At 52.5% G+C, this 26,646-nt stretch overlaps 12 protein-coding genes across 12 annotated transcripts; 6 read left to right on the top strand and 6 right to left on the bottom strand.

The window, feature by feature from the left end:
* Positions 1 to 202: 202 nt before the first annotated feature.
* J4E92_009215 (uncharacterized protein) lies at positions 203 to 574 on the top strand (the record flags this gene model as incomplete). The annotated part of the gene is made up of 1 exon (XM_051500564.1): positions 203 to 574. The coding sequence occupies one exon, from the start codon at positions 203 to 205 to the stop codon at positions 572 to 574; it is 372 nt and encodes a 123-aa protein (XP_051349136.1).
* A 1,137-nt stretch (positions 575 to 1,711) lies between these two features.
* Positions 1,712 to 2,340, bottom strand: J4E92_009214 (uncharacterized protein; the record flags this gene model as incomplete). The annotated part of the gene is made up of 2 exons (XM_051500563.1): positions 1,712 to 2,131; positions 2,188 to 2,340. 2 exons carry the CDS (start codon positions 2,338 to 2,340, stop codon positions 1,712 to 1,714), a joined length of 573 nt encoding a protein of 190 aa, XP_051349135.1.
* A 1,389-nt stretch (positions 2,341 to 3,729) lies between these two features.
* On the top strand, positions 3,730 to 4,974 carry J4E92_009213 (uncharacterized protein; the record flags this gene model as incomplete). The annotated part of the gene is made up of 3 exons (XM_051500562.1): positions 3,730 to 4,042; positions 4,101 to 4,180; positions 4,231 to 4,974. The coding sequence occupies 3 exons, from the start codon at positions 3,730 to 3,732 to the stop codon at positions 4,972 to 4,974; spliced, it is 1,137 nt and encodes a 378-aa protein (XP_051349134.1).
* A 213-nt stretch (positions 4,975 to 5,187) lies between these two features.
* On the top strand, positions 5,188 to 6,166 carry J4E92_009212 (uncharacterized protein; the record flags this gene model as incomplete). The annotated part of the gene is made up of 2 exons (XM_051500561.1): positions 5,188 to 6,000; positions 6,050 to 6,166. The coding sequence occupies 2 exons, from the start codon at positions 5,188 to 5,190 to the stop codon at positions 6,164 to 6,166; spliced, it is 930 nt and encodes a 309-aa protein (XP_051349133.1).
* Positions 6,167 to 6,508: 342 nt separating this feature from the next.
* On the top strand, positions 6,509 to 7,993 carry J4E92_009211 (uncharacterized protein; the record flags this gene model as incomplete). The annotated part of the gene is made up of 1 exon (XM_051500560.1): positions 6,509 to 7,993. One exon carries the CDS (start codon positions 6,509 to 6,511, stop codon positions 7,991 to 7,993), a length of 1,485 nt encoding a protein of 494 aa, XP_051349132.1.
* Positions 7,994 to 8,222: 229 nt separating this feature from the next.
* J4E92_009210 (uncharacterized protein) lies at positions 8,223 to 9,046 on the top strand (the record flags this gene model as incomplete). The annotated part of the gene is made up of 2 exons (XM_051500559.1): positions 8,223 to 8,229; positions 8,463 to 9,046. 2 exons carry the CDS (start codon positions 8,223 to 8,225, stop codon positions 9,044 to 9,046), a joined length of 591 nt encoding a protein of 196 aa, XP_051349131.1.
* A 2,324-nt stretch (positions 9,047 to 11,370) lies between these two features.
* On the top strand, positions 11,371 to 13,236 carry J4E92_009209 (uncharacterized protein; the record flags this gene model as incomplete). Its single annotated transcript, XM_051500558.1, has 2 exons — positions 11,371 to 11,469; positions 11,527 to 13,236. 2 exons carry the CDS (start codon positions 11,371 to 11,373, stop codon positions 13,234 to 13,236), a joined length of 1,809 nt encoding a protein of 602 aa, XP_051349130.1.
* A 626-nt stretch (positions 13,237 to 13,862) lies between these two features.
* J4E92_009208 (uncharacterized protein) lies at positions 13,863 to 16,598 on the bottom strand (the record flags this gene model as incomplete). Its single annotated transcript, XM_051500557.1, has 3 exons — positions 13,863 to 14,354; positions 15,254 to 15,551; positions 15,607 to 16,598. 3 exons carry the CDS (start codon positions 16,596 to 16,598, stop codon positions 13,863 to 13,865), a joined length of 1,782 nt encoding a protein of 593 aa, XP_051349129.1.
* Positions 16,599 to 17,215: 617 nt separating this feature from the next.
* ALG3_2 (dolichyl-P-Man:Man(5)GlcNAc(2)-PP-dolichol alpha-1,3-mannosyltransferase) lies at positions 17,216 to 18,121 on the bottom strand (the record flags this gene model as incomplete). Its single annotated transcript, XM_051500556.1, has 2 exons — positions 17,216 to 17,764; positions 17,819 to 18,121. 2 exons carry the CDS (start codon positions 18,119 to 18,121, stop codon positions 17,216 to 17,218), a joined length of 852 nt encoding a protein of 283 aa, XP_051349128.1.
* Positions 18,122 to 18,639: 518 nt separating this feature from the next.
* Positions 18,640 to 19,231, bottom strand: J4E92_009206 (uncharacterized protein; the record flags this gene model as incomplete). The annotated part of the gene is made up of 2 exons (XM_051500555.1): positions 18,640 to 18,849; positions 18,899 to 19,231. The coding sequence occupies 2 exons, from the start codon at positions 19,229 to 19,231 to the stop codon at positions 18,640 to 18,642; spliced, it is 543 nt and encodes a 180-aa protein (XP_051349127.1).
* A 792-nt stretch (positions 19,232 to 20,023) lies between these two features.
* On the bottom strand, positions 20,024 to 21,143 carry J4E92_009205 (uncharacterized protein; the record flags this gene model as incomplete). The annotated part of the gene is made up of 2 exons (XM_051500554.1): positions 20,024 to 20,937; positions 20,993 to 21,143. The coding sequence occupies 2 exons, from the start codon at positions 21,141 to 21,143 to the stop codon at positions 20,024 to 20,026; spliced, it is 1,065 nt and encodes a 354-aa protein (XP_051349126.1).
* Positions 21,144 to 21,815: 672 nt separating this feature from the next.
* Positions 21,816 to 26,578, bottom strand: J4E92_009204 (uncharacterized protein; the record flags this gene model as incomplete). The annotated part of the gene is made up of 3 exons (XM_051500553.1): positions 21,816 to 26,139; positions 26,189 to 26,309; positions 26,365 to 26,578. 3 exons carry the CDS (start codon positions 26,576 to 26,578, stop codon positions 21,816 to 21,818), a joined length of 4,659 nt encoding a protein of 1,552 aa, XP_051349125.1.
* Between the last annotated feature and the right edge of the window lie 68 nt (positions 26,579 to 26,646).

The following is a 26,646-nucleotide window of genomic DNA, read 5'->3' as shown; positions in this document are numbered from 1 at the left end:
TTGGTACGCGGCGTTGTTGGGTATGTTCAGCAACCATGGTACACACCTCGCTTCCGCAACATGAACTTCGTCCAGCACTTCATCAAGTCCAACTATATAAACTGGTCTCTCTCTCCTTAAAGAGATCTTTCATACTTCCCAACTCAAATAACCATACTAAAGAGGTTCAGCCACAGAAATCACCACCGCCATACTAGCCATCATGAAGTACTTCACACCACATCTTCCCACCGAAAGCCACGCCCACATTCTGCCGACTAAAGCCCATAACAACATCTCAACTGGGCTTCAAGGACCTACAGGCACCTCTAACCGCTCCTCTCGCCAAACACCCACCAAGGAAAGCGACAACGCATACATCAAGCGCATCGAAGAGAATACCGCCAGAGATGCTGGTGAAATAAGCCACAAGCACGACTGCCTTGATCAAGCAATCTGGACACGCGTGAAGAAGCTAGCGAAGAAGACATCGCACTGCCTCCAAAAGGAACCGGATACCGCTAAGCAAGCGAAGAAGCCAAAGCAAAGTGCTCCCGCATATGGCGAATACTCCATACCCTACATTTTCAGTTAGACTGAAATTCCGTTCATATCCTACGCTTGAAATGTCATTCGTTACCGAACGCCACATACTACCACGCCCTATTTGATCCTGGAGATACAACCATTCGGGCTTAGCGTGCGGTATTTCTCTACAACCATAACGCAACTGCCAACTGGAAAGGAATTGGTGGATGCCGTCTTTGAGGGATATATTGGTCATGAACTGGAGAGCCCCTCTGGTTCTTGTTTGCATTTTGGATTCGCGCTCGACTTTCGTGTGTTGCTGTTTTCGTGTTCTAGGGACCAATTGCTTGGGTATGGGCTCGCCGTGTCAGCACCCTCACGGCAGTCATGGATCTACTTACCATGGTTTCGGCGAAGAAGAAGAGTCTGGTAGCGATGGTGCTGTTGTATCATCGAAAGCCGACGAAATCTCCGCTCGCAGTGAAGTGCCCAGCCACTTTTGCAACGCACACAAGTCATCACGACAAAGGAGAAGAGCGACGCGAGAACACCTTTACGCTGATCAAGCGACACAAACGCCTGAGTCTCATTCGAAGACGCCACACATGTGTTCAACACTCACGCCGTCAACTTACTCAACATCGCCATCCACTATCGCAACCACCTTGAACACCACCCATGTCGAACACGGCACGCCTTACAAAACCCAAAAGCCAAAGCCGACTGAGCCATACAGCCGACTGAATTCGTTCAAGTCATGGACCCATACCGACAGCGTCATCGAACTACACACCTTCATGCCCGCGCATTCGAGTCGCTACCCACCCGGCATCGTGGTCATCAAAAGACTCGACGAACAAGGCAACGAAGTAGTCGAGTTGACGGATCTGACGCATCAGATTACACCGTTCGCCGATCTGAACTCTACAGCAACTGTAGTGATCGAGCAAACTGGTGTTGTGCAAAGCACAAAACGAGTGGGTTTGATGGAGAGGGCCTGGGAGAGGGTAGCCAATGCATTGGCGAAGGATGATGAATAACGTGGTGAATTTGTGAAGCATGGTATCGAAAACGCGTTTATTGTGCTGCTTTTAGGATAATAGTAGGATCTCTAGAGACAATTCCACCATTGATAACCCGTCCACTCATTCTCCTGCCAACCGTCCGTCTCCACTCACGCTGATGTGATACGAAGCCTGCGCACCTAATCGTGCATCTCCAGCACAACTCCGTGTGGACCTCCATCGTTGGCACCATAGTTCAGCTCAAACCAGTAGAGCTCCAAGTCTCTCTTGCTAGCCGGATGAATGACGAATTGCGCGGCCTTCTTCATGGGACATTCGAACCATTTGCTGACTACCTCGGATGCGCCGTTCGCCGTCAGCGTGTAGGCATCGTAGTGTTCAGTGATGGCGGGCTTGTTGTTCCAGGTACTGCGGCCGTTGACGAGCTTGGCTTCGATGCGAGAGATGCTGATAGCCATGGGTGCTTCGCCCTTGAGGGTAAGTGGAGCGTTTTTGAAGGGGTCGACATTGATGAGAAAGCGCAGGCGGCAGATCTTGACGTTGTCAATCTGGGGGACGTCGAAGTTGATTGCTGTCCATTGTTCGGTGTCTGTCTTGTTCTGACCCATGGGTTAGTAGCTGGCAAGCTCATGATGTAGGTTTTGTGGACACTTACATTGCGGCTGACGGTCGCGTCATCCTGGGTATAGAAAGCGGTGTCCGGCTGGGAGCTTTTCATGGGCAGAAGCAATGTCGGGAACTTGGTTTCGACCAGGTCAGCAAAGGCGGGAAGGCCGAAGAGGACGGGAAGGAGAGCGAAGATGCGCATTTTGATGTTTGAAGGGTCGATGATTGGGTGGAAGATGCTGATGTGTGGAAGCTGAAGCTGTGGATGCTGAAGTAGTGATGCTTCAGTGATGCTCTTATACGTGAGGAAGAAGTGCAGTGGTAGTGAGGTGGGGACGCTTGGGCGATGCTGGCTAACAAGCTAACATGACGGCTGTGCCGTCCTTGCAGACTTTCTTGTGCGAGGCAAGTGACAGTCTACCAGCAGCTAGGAAGTCGCATTGGCTGTGCCTGGGGAAGTCGCGGTCTGCACCACACCGAGCAGTACCAAAACAAGATCCACCCAAGAAGGCAAGAGCGACTCCAAGACCAAGTGGCACGATTACGTGGTCGTATTGCTCGACAAGGCAGCGATGAATCCACTTTTGGAAACAGTACAAAGTACGACGAAGCTGTCATTCGCGTGTCGGCAAGGCACGCTGGTATTGGCGACCGAGACGTGGGTATTGTCGGGGTACCAGACGGGTAGCTACAGCAATTGATCGATCGCATTTGGTGGGTTGCTAAAGATGCTGTCTTGGGCGGATTTCTCGGCTTCTCCAAATGGGCAAGCTTGTTTCTGCCAACGGTGAAGACGTCTATGAGCACTTGAGGGCTGTCAGCGACTAGGCCCGACAAGCGCCATGTTGGGGTAGCTATGCAGATCTGTATTCTCACACCACTTCCTCTGAGTATCATATTAAGCTGTCCTACCTGAATCCGCATTCTAGTAGTAATAGAGGATGAATATGACGCAGAAGCGCGTGATGTGGGCGTGAGTGATGGTAATGCAGCTCTTTAGTCTGTTCACACCGCTCTATCACGGCGCACGATGCTGTTCGAAGTGTATTGGCTTGTGGTTTTAATAGATCATTCTAGAGTATTGCATTCGTGTGGTCAATTATTGCCGGTGTTCCCACCTGGGCAGGCTCCGGGCGGGGAAGGTATCACGAAACCATGATATGATTCCATCCAGTAGGTTCGTCTGAAAGACATTCGCTCGTTCCTGGATATAGTGCCAAAGCAAACCACCGACCTAGCATTGGTGGTGTGCTACCAACCTACAGCCATTCGCAGACTAAGCTTTCGGCGCGGAGCTATTGCGAAGGTCAACTACTCTAAACGCGTGAGATGCGGTAGGACGGTAACGTGGGACAAAGGCGGGGTCGATGGTGAGAGTACTCAGAGACAGAGAGTCGCTCCTGGAAGCCTCCTGATGCTCTTCAAAGTACTTGGGGATGGGACAATCCGGGGATAGCGCGGCTTTAGAGCCTCGGCAAGTGGGGTTGTCGTCATCGCGATGGCTGCAGCACCTAAACCTCAGCATCCCACCACGCGTTGACCCTACGCGTCGTTGTCTTACCAACTCAATGTCCCCTTCGGGCCTGCTAGAATGGCTTTCAGCTGGCGAACGCGACCCGCCTTGAAGCTTGGTGCTGCTGGACGCCCCTCGGTCCGTGCCCGAGCTGTGCCCTTCCGACGAAACCTCTACCTCGCGCCGCCTTACCTACTGGACGACTATATACCGCGCTATCAGCTGCTCTCCTCAGTGGAAGCCGCCAAGAAGCGATCACTGGCGTATGCTCACCTGCGCGAATGCAATCTCTGCCCCCGATTGTGCGGTGTCAACCGTTACGAGACGACAGGCACGTGTCTGATAGGAGCCGAGACTGTCAAAGTCAATACTATCGCTCCTCACTTCGGTGGTAGGTTAAACCTTGGTAGCTGATATCTTCAGGGCGTGCTCATGCTGACACCGACCAGAAGAGCCCTGTTTCCAGGGACACAATGGTAGCGGGTCCGTCTTCTTCTCTGGGTGCAACCTGAGATGCGTGTTCTGCCAGGTATGCTGCCCTGTCCTTCGTCGTAGCATGCGCACTAACGCCGTGTCCAGAACCACGATATAGCCCACCAGCGCAATGGCTTCGATCTGACACCAGAGCAACTCGCCGAGTGGTTCATGAAGCTGCAGGACGTGGGCCGCGTCCACAACATCAACCTCGTTACACCCGAACATGTCGTACCCCAGGTCTGCCTATCGATTCTGCACGCGCGCGATCTCGGTCTCCATATACCCATCATTTACAACACGTCGTCGTTCGACTCGCTCGAGAGCATACACTTGATGGATGGCCTGGTGGACATTTACCTCCCGGACTTCAAGGTGTGGCGTGACGCGACGAGCCGTCGGTTGCTCAAGGCGGACGGATACACAAAGGTGGCTATGGAGAGTATCAAGGCCATGCACGAGCAAGTGGGTGATCTTTGCTTCACTCCTGATGGCATCGCAAAGAAGGGAGTGCTGGTACGACACCTGGTGATGCCCGGCATGGAGGACGAAGGACGAGAGATCGTGAAGTGGCTCGCCGAGAACGTGAGCAAAGACATCATGGTGCACATTATGGAGCAGTATTTTCCAAGAGCTCATGTAGGCAAGGAGCGGCGCGGCCGTGCAAGCCAGGGCGTTGTTGAGCCAGGCGGTGTTGAAGTCTCACCTTCGGCTAAGAAAGACGTGCGATATAGTGAGATAAATCGCGCTGTAGACCTGGACGAAGTCGCATCAGTCAAAAAAGCAGCCCAAGAAGCTGGCTTGTGGAGGTTCGTCGAAGCATCGAGGCATGGCGGCTTTAACATCTGACGACGCCTGGTGCTACTTACAATATGCGGGTTCCGGAGAAGGCGTGACCAGGACCCATCCACTCGCGCCTGCTCTTCGTAGGTTGCGCTTGCTCTAAACATCACTCAGGCACCTACTCGTCTGTAGCCGAGCCAACAGTCACATCCACCCCGTCACTTTGGACACCACCACAAACATATTGATTCGTGCATTACTACGATGCCGCCAATCAGCATGGAACAAATCTCCGAAATCGAACGCATCGTCCATGACCTCAAGGTCGACCGAGATACCTGGCAGGCTGTGGCGCTCCAATACAAAGCGGCCTTCGAAGCTCAGACATCCCGTCTACACGAGCTGCAAAACGTGTGCTTTGCTACGCAAGCCGAGCTGGAAAATGAGCGAGCTCAACAACAACGTCTCCAGACAATCTCTGGCGAGCGCGAGAACCACCGTCCTGCTACCTTCGACGGTACTGAGGACCTTCACGTCAATTTCACTTTTGGTACCGCTACTGTATGCTTACCGAAAGAGATCGAGCCAACTCACCTGCGACGGCCCTCCGAAGATTGCACCCACCCCTTGTTCAAGCGCGCACAAGAGTGTACCGCTCAGCGTAACTACGGCACTGCCCTGGTCGAGGTTGAGCGACTCCTGAAAGGCCCGCTCAGCTACAAGGCTCGCGCCGAAGGCTTACTCTTGAAAAGTAACATCTTAAGAGCCTCCGGCCCCGATGAGCTTCTTGACGCGCTAGCTACATGTAGCGAAGCCGTAGAGCTCTGCGACCGTCTCTCTGAGCTTCAGAACTTCTTGCCGCGCATACAATACCAGCGTGGCCTGTTGTACTATGAGCTGCGTCAACTCCACCAAGCCCGAGAAGCCTTCAGCACCGTTTGCGACGACGACCTCTCCGCTAAAGCCAGGGAGTTTCGCAAGTCTTACGATGATGAGCTGGATCTGCTGCGCTGTACCAAGCGTCGGTCGGGCTTTGATGAGAATCGCACTATGGAAGGCTTGCTCGCCCAACTGGAGGACAAGGGCACAGAGGTAATTCAGCGTCGATTCCAACACCCTACAGCATACTGACCTCTCCTAGAACAAGCGCCGTCGAACCAGTGCGCAACTTAGGCAGCGCGCCGCCGCGAAAGCGAGACGAATGTCGTTGCCTTACCGCTGGGTCAAATCAAAGAGCGACGAACATCACCGAGAGTAATAATACCATGTCGGACTGGTCTGCCATCATGAAAGTTTATGGCAGCACTCTGCCGTTCAGGGGATGAGTTTTGGTACCACGCTTCTTTGTTCGCACAGACATGGCGGTTCAGCCACTACTTGAGGAGCCGTGCCATTCTTTGTTGACGTTTTCCGCTTTCGCACAAGGCTGCAGGAAACCAACAAAGAGTATTGGTGAAGAGCATTACGTCAAAAGCGGCGCGGCTTGAGACATCCCCAAAGCACAAACATCTTTAGTCGGAAAGTTGATAGTTCTATGCCATCGCAAGACACATTTGCCTGAGCTTATTAGGAGCTTTGCTCTTCTGACTATTCCATCGCGATGTTCGCAAACGTTCAGCAGCCCCTAGAAGTCGCAGCCCTCGGCCATGAGTCCCTCAACGGCGTCGCGAATCGTACTAACGATGTATCTGCATACATCAACAATCTCCCAACTCCCCCCAAACATGACAAATCTTTCGACTGCGAATCGCCATTAAATCAACCCTTTCGAGAACGAGATCAACACATCAGCTCCGAAACCCCTTCGAATATCACGCCTGAATCCATCGCGAATGGCGTCCCCATTGAAGAAAAGTCCAGCAACGAATTCAGGATAGCCATCGGTCTGATCCAATGCCAAACGTACCTCAATCGTTGCGTAGTTTTGCAGTCAATCATCAACTCCATGGAGCGCACACCCCGGGCACAACGATCTGAGGCTGAGGCCGAGGCAATCGTACGGTCCTACTACAAGAGAATTCATAGGTTTGCTGTCGAAGCATACCAACTTGCCGAAGCTAGATCGAGCCGCAGCCTACTCGCACGTTCCGAATACTGGTGTGGCCGTGGCTGCGGTGGTTTGCGCGAATGGGATGCTGCCGTGAGCCACTTCACGTCTGCTGTCAACATGGATTTGTCAGACGTCTATATCAAGGGTCTGCCACGTCAGCAAAGAGGTCTACTGAAGAGTGAGAGGGAGGATGTCGACTTCCTACTCCAGAGCGTAACACAACGTCACAACGAATGGATTCTAAACGGAGGAGCGCATAAAGCCGTCGATGATCAAGGAGCAAGCCCCAGTCCTACCGAGGTTATCCGAAAAGAGGCACTGAAGGGGCCGCGTTGGAGGCCACATCAAGAACACTTGGAATATCTGGCAGGGCAACAGTGTAGTATAGAAGGGTCTTCCGACCGACAGCTTAGCCACCTTCGATCGAGTGAACACGCAGGTGTTTCCTTGAATGAGAAGGACATGGCAGCTGCTGAGGAAAGGCTTACTCTGAAGGATGATAAACAAGGAATTCGAAATACATTTAACGCCGATGAGTGGTACTATGTCCTCCGCGGCCACAAGCCCACCAAGAAGCGTACGGATCGCACCGAGCATAACGGTGCCAGGAATCGAGGCCACCAAAACGGCAGACCATCCAAGCTTCCACCATCCGTCGCATCAACCCATTCCAGAAGTGTCTCTTCACTCGAACCCTCTCATGACCTACGCAAGGCACTCGACGCCGCAGGCTATGAAAGCGGCGACCCCACGCCATCGCTCGTCGGAAGTGGCGTGTCGCCCTCATCTGAGGGAGAGCGCGGACTTCCATCACCGACAGCAGGGTACTCCCAAGGCCGTCGCAAAATGAAGCTGCCTGCTATAGATACGAGCGCGATTCGGAAAGATGCTAGACTTGGTGAGGCTGTCCTTGGCTACACTTCGCCCACAACTTTGGAGGAAGACGACACCCATAACGGGGATGAGACAGGGGAAGTTGGGTCCGGCAACAGCATGGTCACATCGGCGGGGAGGGATTTGTCGGCAACTTATTAGTGGAGGATCGGGCGAGGGTGAAGATGTAAGGTTCTCTATGAGTGTGGGTGGGAACTGAGGATCGCGCTGCCTGTAAGAGGTGCAAATACTTAGAATACTTCGGGTGGATACGTCTGTCAGGCTAGTGCTCTGGGTCATGTGCAATAGTCAACCGCCTTCTCAATCTGACGTTACCATTATCATGTACTATCACGCATTTGAAGCATGTTTTGCACTAACGTTGGAAGGGATGATCAGTGTGTACAACGCTTTTCTCAGTAGACCTTTGTCCATTTGTCCCGATCATCAAAGAATGTCCGCGCATCCATCCTACCTTTGTCTGCCCACGTTCACATAAGACATCTACTCCGTATGTGCTATGGGGTCAGAACTTCGAAGAACGCAATCAAACATCGCAATCCCATTAGCAAATCTACATACACATTTCCTTATCAGCTTAAAGCAGCCATGTCATACATACCACCATCAGTACCGTCAGAACCCGCCCCACCAACCCTCGTCGACCTCTGGCTCACCGAAAAGCACACCTTCGTACACGGAAACGCATGGCGCTGGACTGATACCGGTTTCCTCATCCTCTTCATCCTCCTCTTCCTATTCATAATCGGCCTAGTCTGCCAAGACGCGGATCTAACAGTCGAGCTCATAGAGCTCAAAGAAGGCACCTATGCAAAGCACATCGGAGGCACAGTCATGGCATACTTTGATGAAGGCATTCGCAACGACCTCTTGCAAAAGTACATCAAGACGGGGCTCGCGAGAAGTAAGATGAGATTAAAGCGCGAAATCACGGCTGAATTGATCGACGCATACCGGAAACGACAGCGAAAAGATGGTGCTGGGGGTGATTCGCACGGCGCACGTCCTGTACCACGGGATGGTGAGGAGGCCGGTGAATTTGCTGAGCGCTTGAGGGAGTGGACAGAGGAGGATTTGCGGCGTGAGAGGGATTCGAGGGCGAGCCTTTGGTTGAGGAGGCCAACTGGGGAGACTGTTGGGTTGTCGAAGGAAGAGGCTAGGGTTATTGCTCAGGCTGCTGGTGGTAGTACGTGAGACGTTGAGGCTTCTGTATCCGAGTCGGATTCGCTTGCGAAATAGAAAACGCAACGATCCAAATCTGACTTCTTTCTTATCCCTTTCATTATTTAATGGGCGGATTCAGTCATCGTGTATCTCGTGTGTGTTGCGGGAGTGAACCAAATCTGAATAAATCATATTATGTGTCTGTTCAAAAAGCATGCATCTCAACCTCATATGTTTCTTCAACACCAGCGACTGGTTTGAGTGGTATGTCACTCGCCCCGTTGTTGGTCATGCTTGAGCTCCTGCTTTCTCTTTCCGCAGGCCGCCAGTATACATGGCTGGGTCCGCTGTTGTTCGGAGATGGAGGTATGTTTCCAAAATAATAATGATAGACAGATCGAGAGAGCGCGAGATTAGTGGCTATGATACCAAGGCATAACTCAGTCATGGCCCAAATGGCTACAGCAGAGTACTCATCTAGTCAAATTGAGTTAGTACGGCTTTATTGCAGCACGACAATCTTCACGTACAGGCAATATCCTTTGCTTTTGAATTAAGTGTTTTCGCCCTGACAGCAGAACATGCCGTGCAGATCAGTCCGAGAGCCATCAGCACCCAAATCGATACCTTCCTTCTTGTGGGCAATTGGATATCCCGCGTAATGATGATAGGAAGCAAGGAGCATATGAGATCGGTGATGATCAATATGCCTAGGTGTCAAGTAAGCTTTCAGATCAGGTAATAGCTTTCGTAGGCCTTACCAGCTTGTGCATAAATTGAGTAGATTCGTACTTCCGTAGGCCAACACGTGCCTGGTCCCGAACACCAGTAAAGGCTAATAGGCTGACATTGGGCCAACAGAACGATGATGACCTCAAGGGCAGCAATAACTAGAACAGAGATGATGCAGCCAGCAAGCCATTTCATCTGGCTGGAGTGTTTGATTCGAGTCATGAGCAGGCAGACCGAGATCTTGACCGAAGCCATAGCAGCAAAGATAACAAGTTGGGCGTACCAACTGTACATGTTGATGAATTCCTTGTCGCTCTTGGAAAGCGACGCACTGGGTTTTCCCTTGCCTCTCGTCACTGCCTTGATGGTAATTGCGGCCTCAAGAACCGTGAGTATCATCGCGACTGCGATGGTGTGGTCATCCCAGCCGAGGGCTCTGCGTTTCCTGCGAACCCAGAGCCGTAGAATGGTGGTGAAGAAGGCAATTGTTGTAAATAGCACCGAGACGGTGATCAACGCCGGACCTCTGTCTGCGATCATCGGGAATGGCCCTTGAGTTTCAAGTAAGGAAATGTATTCAAGACAATCACTGTCATGGGGATACTTGTAATTTATTTGTGGCACGACCAGACCAGCATAGAATCCTTCTGGACAGCAACTGTAGACGCATAATCCACAGTGCTTTCCGCAAGAACTACTAATAAAGCACGAGCTTGGACTTTGCACCAAAGTTACGCCCCGATCTATTGCGAAACCTCGTATGGCGAATAGCTTCGCTTTCAAAGGATTGGGTCAACGCTGGGAACGCACCGCGCGGCCGAAGAATCGCTCAGCTGCAGGGGTCGACTAGGAATAATCGTTCTTGTTGGCTCGCTTCGTACCGTTCATAGCCGCGACGCCGGCGGTTTACCTGTGCTTGAGAGCTCACGGATCTCGATGTACTATTGCACGACGGCTCAGCATGACCATATCGACACATGGCAATGGCGGTGTTATGGTGTTTTGAGGTCAATCAGCAGGCGGCGTAGCCAATGGGAAGACATGGCTGCAAACATGGGGAGTGTAGCAATCGCGCTCGCGAGGCGAGCCCGGTAACGCTGCTGATTTGGGCATGCAAGGTATCTGGCGTGGAGAGCGTTACCGGGGATCGAACCAAACGGTTTTCCCGCCTTGGCGTAGGGAAGGATTCGTATCCATGCGAGCGGTATGCAGGCGCATGCATACCGGCTGTATTCATACGAGGCGTTGACCAATTGGAGGGTCAAACAGATCTCGTCAGACAATCCTTCCCGGACTAGACAAGACGCCTTACAATATCGACATCTTGTGTGGACTATCTCCGTGACACGGCAGCGGTGCTCCGAAGGATCAATCTGAGCACAATTGATTGCCGTGTCTGTAACGCGCATACTGAGCCGTCTTTGTTGGCCAATGATGGGTACAAATGGGCCTAGCTGAACAGTGGGCAATGCAGGCTCGCTCCAGACAGTCGTGCAGTGTTTCCGAATCTTATGCAGCAGGCCTCCCGCTTTCTTTATTCCTACAGGTTTCCCGTCTAAGGCGTCCACTACGTAGGAGTACCACCGTATCGAATTCTGTTGTGTACAAGACGCTGAGCACCGATGTGGCTCATCTCAGCTCTGTTCTCCGCGGTCGTGCTGGGTGTCGTACCTGCAGCGAGTGCGAAGACATGTCAGGTATCCGATGGCAGCTTCGACTTCGTATGTATTTTCCAGGCTGCAATATTGAATTTATGACGGAGCTGACCTTTTGTCTAGGTCATTATCGGAGGCGGAACAGCCGGCCTTGCACTTGCCACGAGACTCAGCGAGGCTCTTCCAAGCCATTGTATTCTAGTCATCGAAGCTGGACCAGATGGACGCGACGAGCAACGAATCTATATCCCTGGACTGAGAGGTTCGACCTTTGGTTCCTCGTACGATTGGAGTCTTCCAACTGTGCCACAAGCTGAAGCAAACAACCGGACTATAGGCCATAACCGTGGCAAGGTCCTCGGTGGTACTTCAGCCCTGAACCTGCTTGTTTGGAATCGTGCTACTGTCAAGGAATACGATGCTTGGGAAGAGCTCGGGAACCCAGGTTGGAACTGGGAAAACATGTATCCGAGCATGCTGAAAACAGAAAACTTCCAACGACAGAATGGCTCCCCACAGTACGGCGTCGATGGTGTTGGATATGGAGGCCCAATCCAAGTCGCCCTAACTGAGAATCCGCCGCCCCAACTCCAGGCTTGTATCCCAACGTTGACCAATCTTGGCGTGCAAGAGAACCTCGAATCGTTGAATGGAACGAATCTTGGCGTCATGTATCAACCGGCTACCTATCGCATATCCAATCACACACGCTCCTATTCCGTGGACTATCTTCCAGAAGCTGGCGACAACCTAGTTTTCATGTTCAACACTACCGTCCAAAAGATACAACTCGATGAGGATGGGTCGAAGGCGACTGGCGTCATTCTCATGGACGGCACATTGATCCAGGCCAGGAGCGAGGTAGTTGTTTCCGCCGGAAGCCTGCTTTCTCCAAAGATTTTGGAGCTTTCTGGGATAGGTCAAAAGTCCGTGTTGGAAAACGCCGGTGTCGAGCACATCGTTGATCTTCCCGGCGTCGGAGAGAACCTACAGGACCATCTCCGCATTCAGACCACGTATGAGCTCAAACCCGAAATTCTCGGAGTGGATATCCTAAAGTATAACACGACGTTGGCGGCCAGTGAGTTAGATCTGTGGAAGCGCGGCCGTACTTCGCTCTACCAGTACGCCGGAAGCTGCTACGGCTTCGTGAAGTGGAAGCAGGCTCTCGGTGACGACAGCAAGCTCATCCAGCTGGCAACGCAATCCGCGAACCACTCGAATCCTGTCGACCGAAAGAAGCTTGAACTACTCACTGGTCCGGGGTCCGAAGCACCAGATCTGGAGGTCGTCTTTAGTGATGGTTATATAGGAACAACCGGATACCCGAAGAATGGCACAGCTGGCTACGGCAAGCAGTATGCAACGCTTCTGGCTGGTGTACAGCACCCGCTTTCTAGGGGATCAGTCCACATCAACGGATCCGATCCAACCAACAAGCCCCTCATCGATCCGAGGTATCTTGGTACGCCGTACGATCTAGAGGCTTTGATTCAGGCCGCGAAGTACACACGAAAGATGGCCATGACCGCGCCCTTCAAAGATGTGTGGGTATCCGAGTTCGATCCTGGCATGAGCACCGAAACAGACGCAGAGTGGGAAACGTACATCAGGAACAACGTCTTCACTTTCTACCATCCACTGGGAACCTGTGCGATGTTGCCGAAGAAAGACGGTGGCGTTGTTGACCCCGAACTGAGGGTTTACGGCGTAGATAATCTCAGGGTAGTGGACGCGAGCGTCATTCCGATGATCATCTCAGCGCATATCCAGACAGCCATTTACGGCATCGCGGAGAGAGCTGCAGAGATGATGGCGACGAAGTACCGCTGAGGAAACGCGCTCGGTGTCGCGTCATGTGCGGGAGGCTGGGAAGCCGAGGCCTACCCCGAACAGGAATAGCGGAACGCGTCGCGTGTCGTCATGCCCAGGTGAGGCTCTCAAACCTCGTCGTTGCTTCTCCATCAGCATCCAGCTATCGTCTTCCGCGCTTGACTACTTCACATATATAAACATAAACTCATCGCGATATCAGGCCCCGTGGTTCGATCAATGACATTCTACAATTCGAACGCAGTCAGAATCAAGCAAGTGAGCAGACACGGCATACCCTTCCCGATACCAAGATCTCAGCAGTACCCACCGCAGCATTGAACGCCCAGAATACTAAACATACAGAAGCGCGATATTGTATGGCGCCCCTGCCGGCACCCTCGATGGTTCACAATCAAGTCTGGGAATGGATCCAACACAAGACAAATGGACTAAAGCAAACTCCGCCAACGCCAAGCTCTCCGTTTCCCTCATCAGGTAAACTTGTGATCCCAATTCATTCTCAAGAAGAGTGGCTCCTTAACCCCAGTTTTTGGTAGATACATGGAGCGCCGGTATCGATGTGTCGAATTCCTGATAGTTTCAGGAATAGAACTCGACCGCGAGACAACGAGACGGTTGGGCGTCTACTTACCGCACACTCGGCAGTAAGGTAAGCTGTGCGCATGACACAATCTAGGCTCTGAGTACGCCGGCGGATAGACGTGGAGCCGCTGCACCGGTGCAAGCACTTGTCGAGTCTGCGGAACTGGTGTTGTGTACGCTGGAAACTGGCCGTTCGCACGCATCTGGCCAAGCATGCGCTGGTGGTTGTTCATTGCAGTAGTCAACATGATGCCATACGCGCCCAACAGTCCTTCGAGGTCATCCGGTTGCATGTCCGCTGTGCGTTGTTGGAATCCATTGTCGGCTTCTTGATGCAGGGTACGCATATTACTGAGTAGAATGACTGCCTCTCTGCGTCTGGAGGCACGATAGGCTTCGCGCTGCTCCAAAGCTTGAACTCGGTCAGCGATGTCGATGATCCTCTCCTTGAAGTCCTTGAGATCTGCGTTCTCTTGCTCCAACTTGGCGATGCGCTCTGCCTGTTCCTGCTGCGCTTCCTGTACGGCTCGGAGCTGCGCTGCAAAGCCCAAAGGCACGATCATTTGAGCACATCCTTGGCTTGGAGTTTGCGCAGATTCCCGGCTAGGCTGCGGAGGGAGATCTGGGGTTGTCATCGTTGGAGGAGGGTTTCCAGTGCATGCGCCAGTGGTATTCTGACAGTCGCCCATTATAGCTTTCGTGTGTGGTGTAGTCCTTTGATGCTGCGCGGCACGCCAGAGTCGATCAGCGCGTAGAACAAGAGGGAAAACAGGAGGACTGAGCAACGAAAAGTTGATGGAGCTTCGCGTTTGCGCGCAATTAGCGATGGTCAGAGCAAGCAATTTGTCGCAAATACACGAAAAGGGCCTAGCGGCGGTGTAGTACCGCAGTGAGCGATGAAAGTTGCGCTGACAGGCGCCTACAGTGTTTGCGGAGCACGACAAACGGATGGCCGTCTCGCTCCACTTCCGTGTTCGATTTCATCATCGCTTTTGGACCACTTTATACTCACATGGGACCGGTGGGATATACACACCATCTTCGCTCACAAGACGGGCGTGGACGAGACTACGCACACGCCATACAAGCTCTCCTGTGGGGCACACCCAAACACAGTTCGGTCGAAGGACGTGTTAATTACTCTTCAGACGGTTGCTTCAACGCTACATCAGGCAAATGATCTCTCATAACTTTGTGGGACATGACCAGTCATATTTGGCAGGAGGACAGTATCATTGGATTAGGCTAGAATTGAGACATCTAAGATCTTATCCTACTCCAAGAAGAAAGTAGTCATACTCCTCGGCGGAACAGAAGCTACAAACACCGACCCATTAACCCCATACGTCCCAACCATCGTATTATTATGTTCATTATCCGCCAAATACGCATTCGCAACGCCCATCGTGAGATTACATCCCTTAATACTAACCTCAACCTGTCTCTCATAGTGCGCCTCATTGATAACCGGAATCGCCAGCGTCCCATTCGTGTTCTCAAACGCCGTAACCTTGAGATTCTCAGCAGGACTGATAGCATCGATACGAACGGATCCCGGACGTGCGAAGCGGAAGTAGCCGGCAAAGGCCCAGAGACGGCGGGATACTTCGAAGGTGTTACCTCGCAGACGTACGAGGATGGCGTCGCTGCCGGTGGTGTTTCCGGGGTTGTCTTGTGCGCACCACCAGTGGAGGTAGCCGGATGTGTCGCTGTATACGAAGGCTTGATGCCTATTTGTGGAGTCAGTTCGGTGTGTCAAAAGGGAATGCAATGTTTATGACTTACATGTAGATCGCCCATTGTAGACCCTCCGCCAACTGACCCGTGGTATCCCAAGTAGTATTGAACGGACCGCTACCGTCTGACCACTCGGTCTCCATGTTTGGCTGACCATGCGTATTGAAAGGTCGCTCAGGCATACTCTGATAGTTGTGCCATGTCGCGACATCGTACATCTTGCCGCCACCAGCTTGATCCAGTTCATAAAGGAGGTTACGTTCCTGACGAGCACCAGTAGCGTCACAGCAGGACACCTTCAAGTCTTCCCGATACTTCTTGACGGTAGGATAGAGAACTTTAAGGAAGTCGGCAGCCTGGTATCCGTCGGAGTCCATGCTAGCATAGGTGACGGGATTGAAATCGGGCTCGTTGTAAGCACCAATCAGGTTGACGTTGATACCCTTCTCTTCATACAATCTGACGTACTCCACAAGGTAGTCAGCATATGCTTGTCGCCAGTCGTGGGTGCAATTCGTTCCGCGCACGCCGCAGATGAGTCCGCCGTTGATGTCTGTGGCATCGGTCTTGAAGCAGCCTGGAGCAGACCAAGCGTCTGCATAGATGAACAGATCCGGGTTGGCTGTCAAAGCTTGTTGTGTGAGCTTGAGCTGGCAACTGTCGGCGGTGGAATCGTTCGTTCCCAAGCCTGAGTAGTTGGCCGGTGCTGATGGGCTTGTAGGACAGCTGCCGAGGATGCCGTCTGTAGGGCTCGAGCCAACGCGGTTGCGCAAAACAGAAAGACCTCCGAGATTCTCATTGAACAAATAGTCGCTGACGAGCTGCTGGTTCGAAGGAGAGAGGCCTCGAGATCCGGTCTGGTCGCAGGCGACACCAAAGGCTCCTGAGCAGCCACCTCCGATCATCGTTTGATGTCGAACCGTAGCGTCAACAGAGACCTTAACGGGTGGCTCATTCTGTGTGTATGCCCACGGCACGGGGACATACTGAGCACAAGCTCCACCAGCATAGAGCAGTGGTAGTAGAAATGTTGTCGCCATCGTCGCTATGTTCGAATAGCTAAGCCAATGAACGCCTGATCAAAGCCCTTCAGGCAGCTTCTTTTATACATCATAACCTCATCTGCTAACTGAAGCTTCTAACACAAAACAAGACAATCACGAATGCATTCCTATTGATGACGACGCAATGATCACGACACGCCTCTCATTTACCCAGCCGGTGTGAGCTAGGGTAAACTCACTAGGGACAATGTACTCTCCAACCCGTCAATATTGCGGAGTGGCGTGAGTATCCCTCGGGTCTCGGACGTAAGCCTTCGAATGAAACGATGCGCTAGACCAACATGTCGGAGAAGGTGGGGCTTAATTCAAGCTTTGCGGGATGGTTAGCGGGGAAGGACTTGGAGATAAGCGCGGATCGGCTGAACTATGAAGGCATGGAGATATTAGCCGGTCGACTTCTACCAGGAACTCGGTATTGTCGAACGACCGGGTCGCGCGGACGGGTGACGGATATTTGAATATGGTAGCGTGTAGGGTTTATTGAGGTCTTTCGTTCGTTAATACGCGATGAAGAGAAGGGTCTTACGGCGGCTTAATCTCCTGGGCCATATCCAAACCATATCTCGTCATCTCTCAATATATTCAACACAATCCTATAACTTGGACTTAACAGGCGCAAATGTGCTTCCCTGTCCACCGCCGAGAGCTTCAACAAGCTCATCGACCTTCTCCAGCACCCATGTGCATCCCTCATCACTGACTAGCCACTTAATCCCCTCCTCGTCTCCCGCTTCGGGCTCTTGTTTCCAGGTGCCGTCTTCCCAAGCCTTCCTCAGCCCAAAGACATGACTGAGCACCTGTGGTCCAACTCCTTGTTGTGCCCGTAAACATGTGATGGCGATCAGGCTGGTTGTTATGCGGCCCACAGTCGCTCCTTCCTTGCGGGGAGGGTCGGTGAAGAGGCCGCCGTATTCGCTGTTGATGATGAAGACGGGCAGATCAGGGTGTGCCTCGCCGAGTTTGTGTTCGAGTTTGGTTTCTAATGGGCGGTAGATGGCATTCCAGAGAGCGCGGCCGCGGTTGTTGATGTGCTCGACGTTGGAGGGGTCTGGGAAGCGCGTAGGCTTGGTGTTTAACTTGGAAGCGATGGACGAAGGAAGTTCGGCGCGGAAGGCGTTGAGCATGTTGATTGTGCGCGGGATCTATATGGTGTCTTAGTAAACGAAGCTGTTTGCCTGGTAAGACTAGCTACTCACGCCATTGAAGCCTATGCACTTGAGGCCAATTTCGCGCATGAATTCCGCTGTCGCAACGCCTTCACTCTCGGGTCTGGACGCAGTCGAGCTGTTGTATAGGGCGACCATGGACTCGGGCGAGTTCATCGTCATGGTTGCAGCCGTGGAAATGCCCAGCCATGATGGTCGCCCGAGTTTGCGCTCTGTGGCCTCTTCTTCTATCCGTTTGTACACAGCCTGGATTCTCGGTGGTGCTGGCACGGGGCCTGGGCGCGAGTGCGCGGCGTTGATGAGCGACTTGAGCGTCGGCGACAGTTTCGACATGGTGTGCAGACGGCCAATGACACAAGGACAAAAGATGATGCGCAAAGATCACGAGACGAAGAATAAATGCTACGCGAACATCAATGGGTATCAAGGTGCAGTGCGCCGTTGTCAAAGCCAGAGTATTTAACGTCGACGAACATGCCATGACGCGAAGCCGACGCCGTTCCGAGGCTCCACGTTCGGCACTTCTTCAAGTTCCGGCCATCAGGTGGTGCCCGCCAAGCCCTACTCCAGAACTCACGCCACCAACGAGCATCGCCGTGCCTAGGGACATTTTGAAAAATGATACAATCAAACATTAGAAGACATAAGAGAAGGATGGGAGCACTTTAAAGGAGTGGCGACTGAACAAAGGTGTTGTGAAGGTACGTGACTTTTGCAATTGCAATCGCAATTGCATATAGCTAAACAATTAACTAGCAGTGTTTATCGGCGCAGCGCAGAAGAATGTTTCAAGGAGTGAGGGTAAACGCTCCAGATATTGACAGTCCAGCAATCAAACACTCTCCTCCACTTTAGTTGCCTCCGCCAGAGATGGTAGCATCGAACGGCTCAGCAATAGAGACCTGACCAGCAGCCGCAGTATCCTGATCGATGTTGTTTTGGAGCTTGGTCATTTCCTCCGCAAGCTTGTCGGCAACCGTGTCATCTCCCTGGGCTTGCTGAGCCTGAAGCTTGATAACAGTGGCCATGAGCTTCAAGACCTTGTTCTTGATCTTTCCGGCCTGCAGTAGTGTTAGGTCTGCAGCGCAGTCTATGTAAAATAACACATACCTGAATCTGATCGGCTTCATCGCCGGTAGCAGCCTCCACCGCTGGGTTGAAGGCTTCCTTCTCAGCATCGTTGGCGACTTGGTTGACTTCATTGAGGAAAGTGAGGTCCGCCGGATCGATGTTTCCTGGGTTCTGCAAGTCGAGTGCCGAGAAGGCTGCCATAGCTTCTGCCTGCGCATTTCCAGCCTGTCCGCCAGAGATCGAGATATCGTTGTAAGTCGTGTCGGCGAGGACTGGGCCGGCCTGGCGGGCAACCACTGCGCGCTTGTTGGCAGTAGGTGCGGCGACAGAGAACGCAGCGAGCGAAAGGATGGCGAAAGATTGGAAGTACATGGTGAATATGTGTGTATAGATTATTCGAGAGAGAGTAAAAGTGATGGTAAGTACAGCGCAGCTGTTACGGTAGTAAAAAGAGGGTATGAGAATGGAATCTACAGCGTCAAGCTGGATATGTTTAAAGTACTCGAAGATGATTGAAAACGCTTGATGATAGTAAGAAACTTAAGACGGCGGGTTTGCAATGCGTTCTTATACAAGTTGCTCGACGAAGCGCAGCTGTAGGCCAGACACACCCAAAGCAGCATCTCCGATCCTGAGGTTTCGTTCATGCCGAGCTGTTCCGCCTGAGCGCCTCTCCAGGCGCCATTCTGGTACACGATCTCGGGCGTGGGGCTCTATGCGCCGACGACCAAAACACATCGATTCAGCGCCTGGTGGAATCTTCCCACGAGTAGGAGAAATCGGCCTGGAAGTTACAAACGTTGCGCGTCGCCAAACGATGGATCGCGCAACCCTGCAAGGCCTGAGCGAAATGTTCGTTCCTGAAGGGCGAGGCTGTGAAACCCTTTGGACGTCAGAACCTGCGACTGAGGCACCGCCGCGCATGAGCTTGGCAAAAGCTTAGCATGTACAGTACCTGTCACATTGCCAGAGGGAGTTTGGCGTCCGCGGTTTGACAGCAAAGAACGGCGCGCTGAGAAGCGATGATTACTTATGTTGGTGTTTGAGCGTGGTCCGTGTTTGAGGCAGGAACGGTTGGTGTGGGGCATTGGCTCCCAGCTCCATGGCTTCAGCCATCAGCGTTATTTATTGATTACTTAACAACAGGTCAGAGGAACGCGAGCTTCATGCTCCGCCGTCACGTCCGCTGAGCATGGCTCCCCTCTTGCGCATACGCTCCTCGATCATCCTCTTGCTGTAGCCCGTCTCATTTACACTTGAACCAGCACTGAACAGGCTCTCAGCCTTGCCATAAACTGCCTCCGTATACTCAATGCTCGGCGCTGAGAAGTCCGTGGTGAACACGCTCACACTAACACCGCCGCCAGCCACGACCCAAGTCTCGCCCGGCAGGCTTGTATCGCCGTTGTACGCAGCATTGATTCCAGCAGCCAAGGGGTCGACGTTGTCCCACGTGAAGAGGCCGCTTGTCTCGTTGTAGACTGCCACGTCTGTGTTGGCCTCACCTGTGAGCCTCGTCTTGACTACTGGGGGCATGGTGCTGTTGACAAGATCGGGAATGTTGACGTTGACACCATAACCCAGAGGCAGCACTTTCTGTCCTTCTGGTGTGTTCTTGATGAACTCGTTCACTACCTCGAAGGAGACCTTGGCAGCCAACGCGGCGGGGTCCGAGGCGCTTGTTACGTTGAAATAAGGCACCGCCTTGTTACTTGCGCTGGTGGCGATCCCGGGGATAGATCGCGATACAGCAGCGAAAGTTGAGCCTGCGGTGCCACTCAGGAGCATCACGAAGGGACCGAGGTTTGTGCCGTAGTTCGGTCCGGCAACGAAGAGATCGGCTGTCTGATGCCAGTCGGGGTAGTAACGCGGGAGCACGTAGTCGAGCGCGACGAAGGTACACGCCGCGGGTGTGCCGTCGTAGTACCAGATGTTCTCGTCACTTGGATCTCTGCCGACTGCTGGTGCGCCTTCAGGGATGATGTCGTACTGAGATGCAATCGTGAGGTTTGCTGACTCTGCCCAGATGACGGTGCTGCCCTTGCCGGACTGTTGCTGCGCTGGCGCGACGACGAGCACTTGATGACGGATTAGCATTGAGTACTTCATGTCAGAGAATATGGAAATAATTACCCTCATGGCCGGCATCAACAAGCAACTTGTATAGTTCCCTCAAATTTCCACTGCCAAATCCATCATCATTACCCATGAGGATCTTGAGCGCATCCGAGGATGAGGCGAGGCCCAGTGCTACCGCAAGGGCGGCATTCAAAGAAAAGCGCATGTCGACGATTGGCTATAGAATTGATGTGCAGGTTGTGAAGGACGTAGAAGCAGCGTAACAAGCTTCCTAGTGTCTCCTCAACTATCGAGAAACTACAGCTTATATACACCCTCACAGACCTAATCCGGTTGAGCCGGTACCATAATTCGGTTACGCCGCATACCCAGCAACTGTACCGAATCTGGCATTCATCTGGGCATCATGATGATAATCGCTGCAGGAACAGGAACCGAATCCATGATCGTGGGAACCTCCGATATCGTGTCGAATTCTCACCTGAGTTGGGCGCGCGCTCTGATTCGGTGTTGATAAAGATACGCGGAACGCCTCACAGTTGGCTAAGACGCGTTGGGAAGGAGGTATGCACGTGGAGGGATAAGATACCAGGATTCATCGGAGTACGGCGATCGCGAAGTACGCTTCGCATACCCATGGCGAAGCAATGTTGGGGAAATACTTTGAAAGACTTCCCCAGTGTTGGAAGGAGATGATCAGGGATGCTGTCTGGGTGGGGACGGGACCGAGGCTTGTGCACTAACGCGTCACCACACCCAACTTCGGAAGCAATACTTTGCATAACTCACTCGCGACGTCTATATCTTTAAGACACCACTCAGACACTGTAAACTTGGCGGTGCCATTTCGCACTGTTGCATTCAGGGAAGAAAGCCTCTACATAAATAGGTTGATGACGCCCGATCGATCAGCTGAAATGACCATGCCGTAAGGCTGCTCAATCAAGGCCACGTCCATTATACGATCCACATGACCTTTGAGCAAGTACTGCTGCTGCAACGCGATGGCTCCAGATCTTGACGATTTGGCCGGTGGTTTCTTTGCTGAGGTACTTGCCCGGCTGTCCCTTGCATTACCCACCTGACCGGCCGGCTGCTGTAACCTCTCCGTGATGACAATGGTGTCCGGACTCGGCTGCGATGCAGTATATGCTGGTTTACCTTCGTCGGGCTCTAGGCCACTCACCACTGTCGATGATTCTGGCCGATTGGTGTCCCAATACCGAACTTTCCAGTCGGGGCCTGCTGTGAGAAGAAATGTGTGTTTCGACTCGCCTTTCTCGTCCGTTGCCTGTGTGCATATGGCTAGTGCTCGAACGCCGCGGTCCGCCGTCGAGCTAGCCGTGGGTTCGACGCTGGTTGAAAAGCGGCCGAGCATGCCACCAGCTTTCTCCTCGTCCAAATCGATGAGGGTGGTGCTCTTGGTTCCAGTATCTTTGCACAATCCCGTACGATAGACTTCTTTGCAGATGTGCTTCTCGAAGTCCCACACAGTGACCTCGCCCTGATCGCTGCCACCGCTGATATACAATCGGGTCTTCTTCAACTTCGGGAAGAAGACCTGACGGAGGCGGTGTATCGGCGATGCACCGTGGAATACCCAAGCCTTGAGGCGAAGTTTGAACCGAAGATCCCAGAGATCGAGGACACCATGGGAGGTTCCTAATAGTAGCCAATGCGCCCTCTTATCAACGCAGAAGCACGTAGGGGTGCCGTGGTCCAAAGGATTGTTGAGAGTGTACAGCAGCTCCATTGTCCTCAGATCCAACGCAATGACCTTTGAGGTATCCGTAGCTAGCAAAAGGACCGATCTGTTGTCTCCATTGTAGTGTTCCGACCATACTGCACAGTCGCCCTTAGGGAGTTGATATTCGCGAAGAAGTCGAGGGCGCCCGAACTTGGCACTTCCATCATGACTCTGGATGTAGTCTACGCGGACCACATGTACACTACCATCATCACCCGTTGCGACAAACGAGTAAGTCTGTTCCACAAAAACCAGACTCGTGGCCTTGACATCCTCTCCTAGTCTGTAAGTCTGTCGTGATCTCCGGGTAATGTTTCGCTCGAGACGTGACGTATCCCAAATCTTCACAGTCCCGTCATCTGACCCACTGATGAAGAAAGCTTGGTCAGGCGAGACCAGGATGCGCGTTACTGCAGCGGTATGCTCGCCAAAGCTCGCCACCAAGGTGCCTTCCGGTCTCCACGGTATCCCGGCTGGCGACTGATGAGCGTCTTTATACCTGATGGGCTGTCGCCTAATCGGAGATTGTATGCGAGGGCCGAACTCGATCTCATCCGTGGGAAAACGCTCCAGGAGCATGGAATCTAGAAGCTTGAGAATTGCCGGATCGTTGCCTGTATAGTTATGTGCGTTCCTGAACCGAACTCTCATTGGACTCCGGTCATATCGTTCTGTAGCGAGAGGGGAGTTGGGAGGTCGCGATCGAGAGGAGTCTCGAACATGAGTACCGTCGACCTTCCCGAACGCGTTGGCAGATGTGGTGCCGATCTCAGCTAAGGCTTTGTTTTCTCCTTTGCCGAGCAGTCCCAAAGCACTACTACGATGGCGAAGGCTGCTGGATAAATCTGTTGAGCCGACGGAATTGGATGGGGAAAGAGATGGCCGCGTGATCTGCAATGACCTTCTCCGCATATCTGCCTCAGAAGGCGGTGAGCCTATGCCGGAGTGTGCCTCATTAGAAGAAGACATTTTCGATCGCGAAGGGATCGTGATACCTCTCTCTTCGCGTATCAGTCGCCCGGCTTGGCTTTCAAAATGCTCGGCTAGCCCGTTAGCCTCAGTAGTTGACGCATCCAGCAGAGCATCCTTGATCGTTCGAGGTTGAATGTGCTCCTCTGGAGCGTTGGGTTTCCTAGTCTGTTCCATAACCTGTCGGACGTCTTCATCAAAGAGTACTGTCTGAGCCTTGATACCAAGGTCATTTAGTACGACAACGCTGTTGAATTTGGTGGTCGGAGTAGCAAGACCATCAGAACGACGGCGATTGCTCACTCTCCAAATGAACTCCCGTAGAGCAACAAGCTTGAAATCGTCTTCTGCTGTCAAACCGGCGTTGCGGAGTTTTCGTAACCATATGTCGTCTTCTTCGTTCTTTGGTAGCCGCTGTAGAATCTTCTGGTCGAGTTCGCGCCCAGAGATTGTGGGTAGACTATCCTCTGATGACCCAAAGGTGAAAGTCTGCTGCTGCCTGGCTGCGACCCAGAATTGACCCTTCTGAGCCTGTAGCGCCCAGTTTGAGGTCATATCCAAAAGCAGCCGTGACATGGGTGGCTTTAACGATTCCAAAATCCGTACTTCAGAGAACTCAGAAGGGATGACTTTAAGGTAGGGTCGAATAAGGTTGACCAGAATGCTGTGAGTATCGGCGACTGAAAGATATCGAGAAGCAGCTGAGATGAACTGTGCAGCTGCCTCTCGAATCCACAAGTTAGGATGCATTGTGAGTCGTGCAAGTATATCCACCAGTTCCCATGTCTTGGACCGCTGAAATAGACCAAGCTCTGCCATTGATGAAAGCGCTCTGATGGTCTTTTCTACCACAAATTCTTCCGGGTCTGTTAGGGCCTGAACCATGAGCGGTAAGATGTAACCCTCCAAGCTAGCACCGCCAACGAAGACGGCAACGCCGACAATGCCTTCAAAGAAGGCACACTTGAGCATCCAATCTGGGTCGTTCAGGTACGTATTGAGATGACTAAGAACGACGTCGTTGGCCCGCGGGCTTCCAAAAAAGACACACAAGTCAGAGACAGAACGTAGCATGGCTCGACGGACAGAGGCGTCACTATCGGTAAGGAGGGCTTTCGTGTGTTTCTCAAAGGCCTCTACGAGGATGCGACGATCCGAATCGAACTGGTTCCTGTGGGCGGATGAAGACATGTCGTCTTCGGTTTCAGGATCTGCATTGGGCAACGATCCCTCGGCGCGTAGAGCCTGGATCATGTCCAGATACCTAGCTGCAGTAGTTGCCAGAGTACCGATACAAAACGCATACTGCATTCGAACAAGGGGACCAACGTTTGTAGAAGAGTCAGGGAGGTATGCCTCCAGACGGGGTAGGACATATTCCGGGAAGATGTAGGCGTTGATTGGAGAAACAACCTGTACCATGGCGAGAATCTGTGTCAAAGTGCGCAGCGCAGCAATCTTGACCTGCTCAGACTTGTCGACTAGCAGTTGAGCCACGTAGGGGATCACACGGTCTAGCTTTGCTTCATCCGTTAACCGTTCGGAGAATGCGAGGAGTAACTCCAGGCCTCGAACGCGAGCGGAAGATCTAGCTGTTCCTCGTAGACAGGATACAACGATGGTTAGAAAGACCAAGTTGCCGTCATCGATGGCCAGGCTCCGCGCTGGAGAGGCTTGGTGTTGGTAATTTGGGATGTTGACGAAAAGCGGAAAGAGCTTGGCATGAGGTTTTGGAGGGGTGAATTCAGGTTTGGTGAGTTCCTTTCCTTCCTCATTGGACAGCAAGTGAGAAATCTTGTCGTAGTCGCTATATATCTGGTCTATGCGCTCATCGGGCTCGCCAAGGTGTTCTGATCCGGTGGTTACTGGCTTGCGCCCTGACGATGGGTCGGTAATGGAGTACATGTACTGTTGCAGAAAGCCGTAAAAGTAAGTCGGGAACACCTTGCCTTTCCAATGTGTCAGGTAGTCTTCGGCAGTCATCCGAGAATTAGGATCCACTTGTATCATGTGTAGTATCAACTCGCGTATGCTACTATCCTGGATCTTGCTGAGATGAGAATGCTCGGGATTGTATTCGCCTTGTCGGTATTTGAACAGCTGACTGAGAGAGAAGATCGGGGCTTCCAGAAATAATTCAGCGATGACGCAGCCGACACTGAAGATATCCATGGCCCAGTTGACATCACCCTCGCCTTCGGGTTGCTGTCCAGCAGCTAGGAATCTCTCCGGTGCGAGGTAGCAAGTGCGACGACCGGAAAGGTCGAAATAGAAGGAAAAGTCGGCAGGGTTGTCTTCGGGTAGATGCGCTGGCTTGTATGATGATGAGAAATCTGCGAGATACAGCCAGTTCCAGGAAGTGACGAGAACGTTTTCAGTCTTGATGTCACCATGATAGATGTTCCGCGCGTGACAGTCTCGCACGGCGCAAAGGAGTTGAAAAGATAGCCATTTCTTCTCAATCTCTTCCAAGAATGGACGCGTGCTGTAAGACGTTAGCCTATTGGTGTAGTTGATGAAGTGTCAGATTATACCTCAAACGATCGTACAGTGAGCTGTGAATGTACTGGCGCACGAGGTAACCGCAAGCTGCCGTCTCGATAACGCGGTGGTATGCAACAGCGTTGGGCACATCAGCGAGCACTTTGCGTTCATCTTGGAACAGTCAGTCAGTCATACATGTGGAGAGTGGTGAATTTGTTGAACTCACGGAGTAGCCTTTTGACATGTTCTTGGAAGTCGAACTGAGCGTAAGGCTTCATCACCACTCGGGCTACAACAAGACCGTCCTTGTGGCGGGCGCGCACGGCTTTCATAAAGCGCGCCGCTCCGAGTGACTTCTCATATTGCAGATCAGCTAGCTCGGGCACGTCGATGTTGGCCGAGCCAGCCGAAAGCGTAGTGAGGGAGAAGCCCTGACCCATGATGATGGTCGATGTGCGAGCGTGGTTGTGGTGCCAGGGTGTGGAGCTATATCAAGGCGCCGCGACGA

This window comes from Alternaria infectoria (assembly GCF_024043175.1).
Source record: "Alternaria infectoria strain BMP 0036 chromosome Unknown scaffold_22, whole genome shotgun sequence".
Taxonomy (NCBI): Eukaryota; Fungi; Ascomycota; class Dothideomycetes; order Pleosporales; family Pleosporaceae; genus Alternaria; species Alternaria infectoria.
Note: the sequence above shows the minus strand (reverse complement) of the source record. Positions and strands in the feature narration are given on the sequence as shown.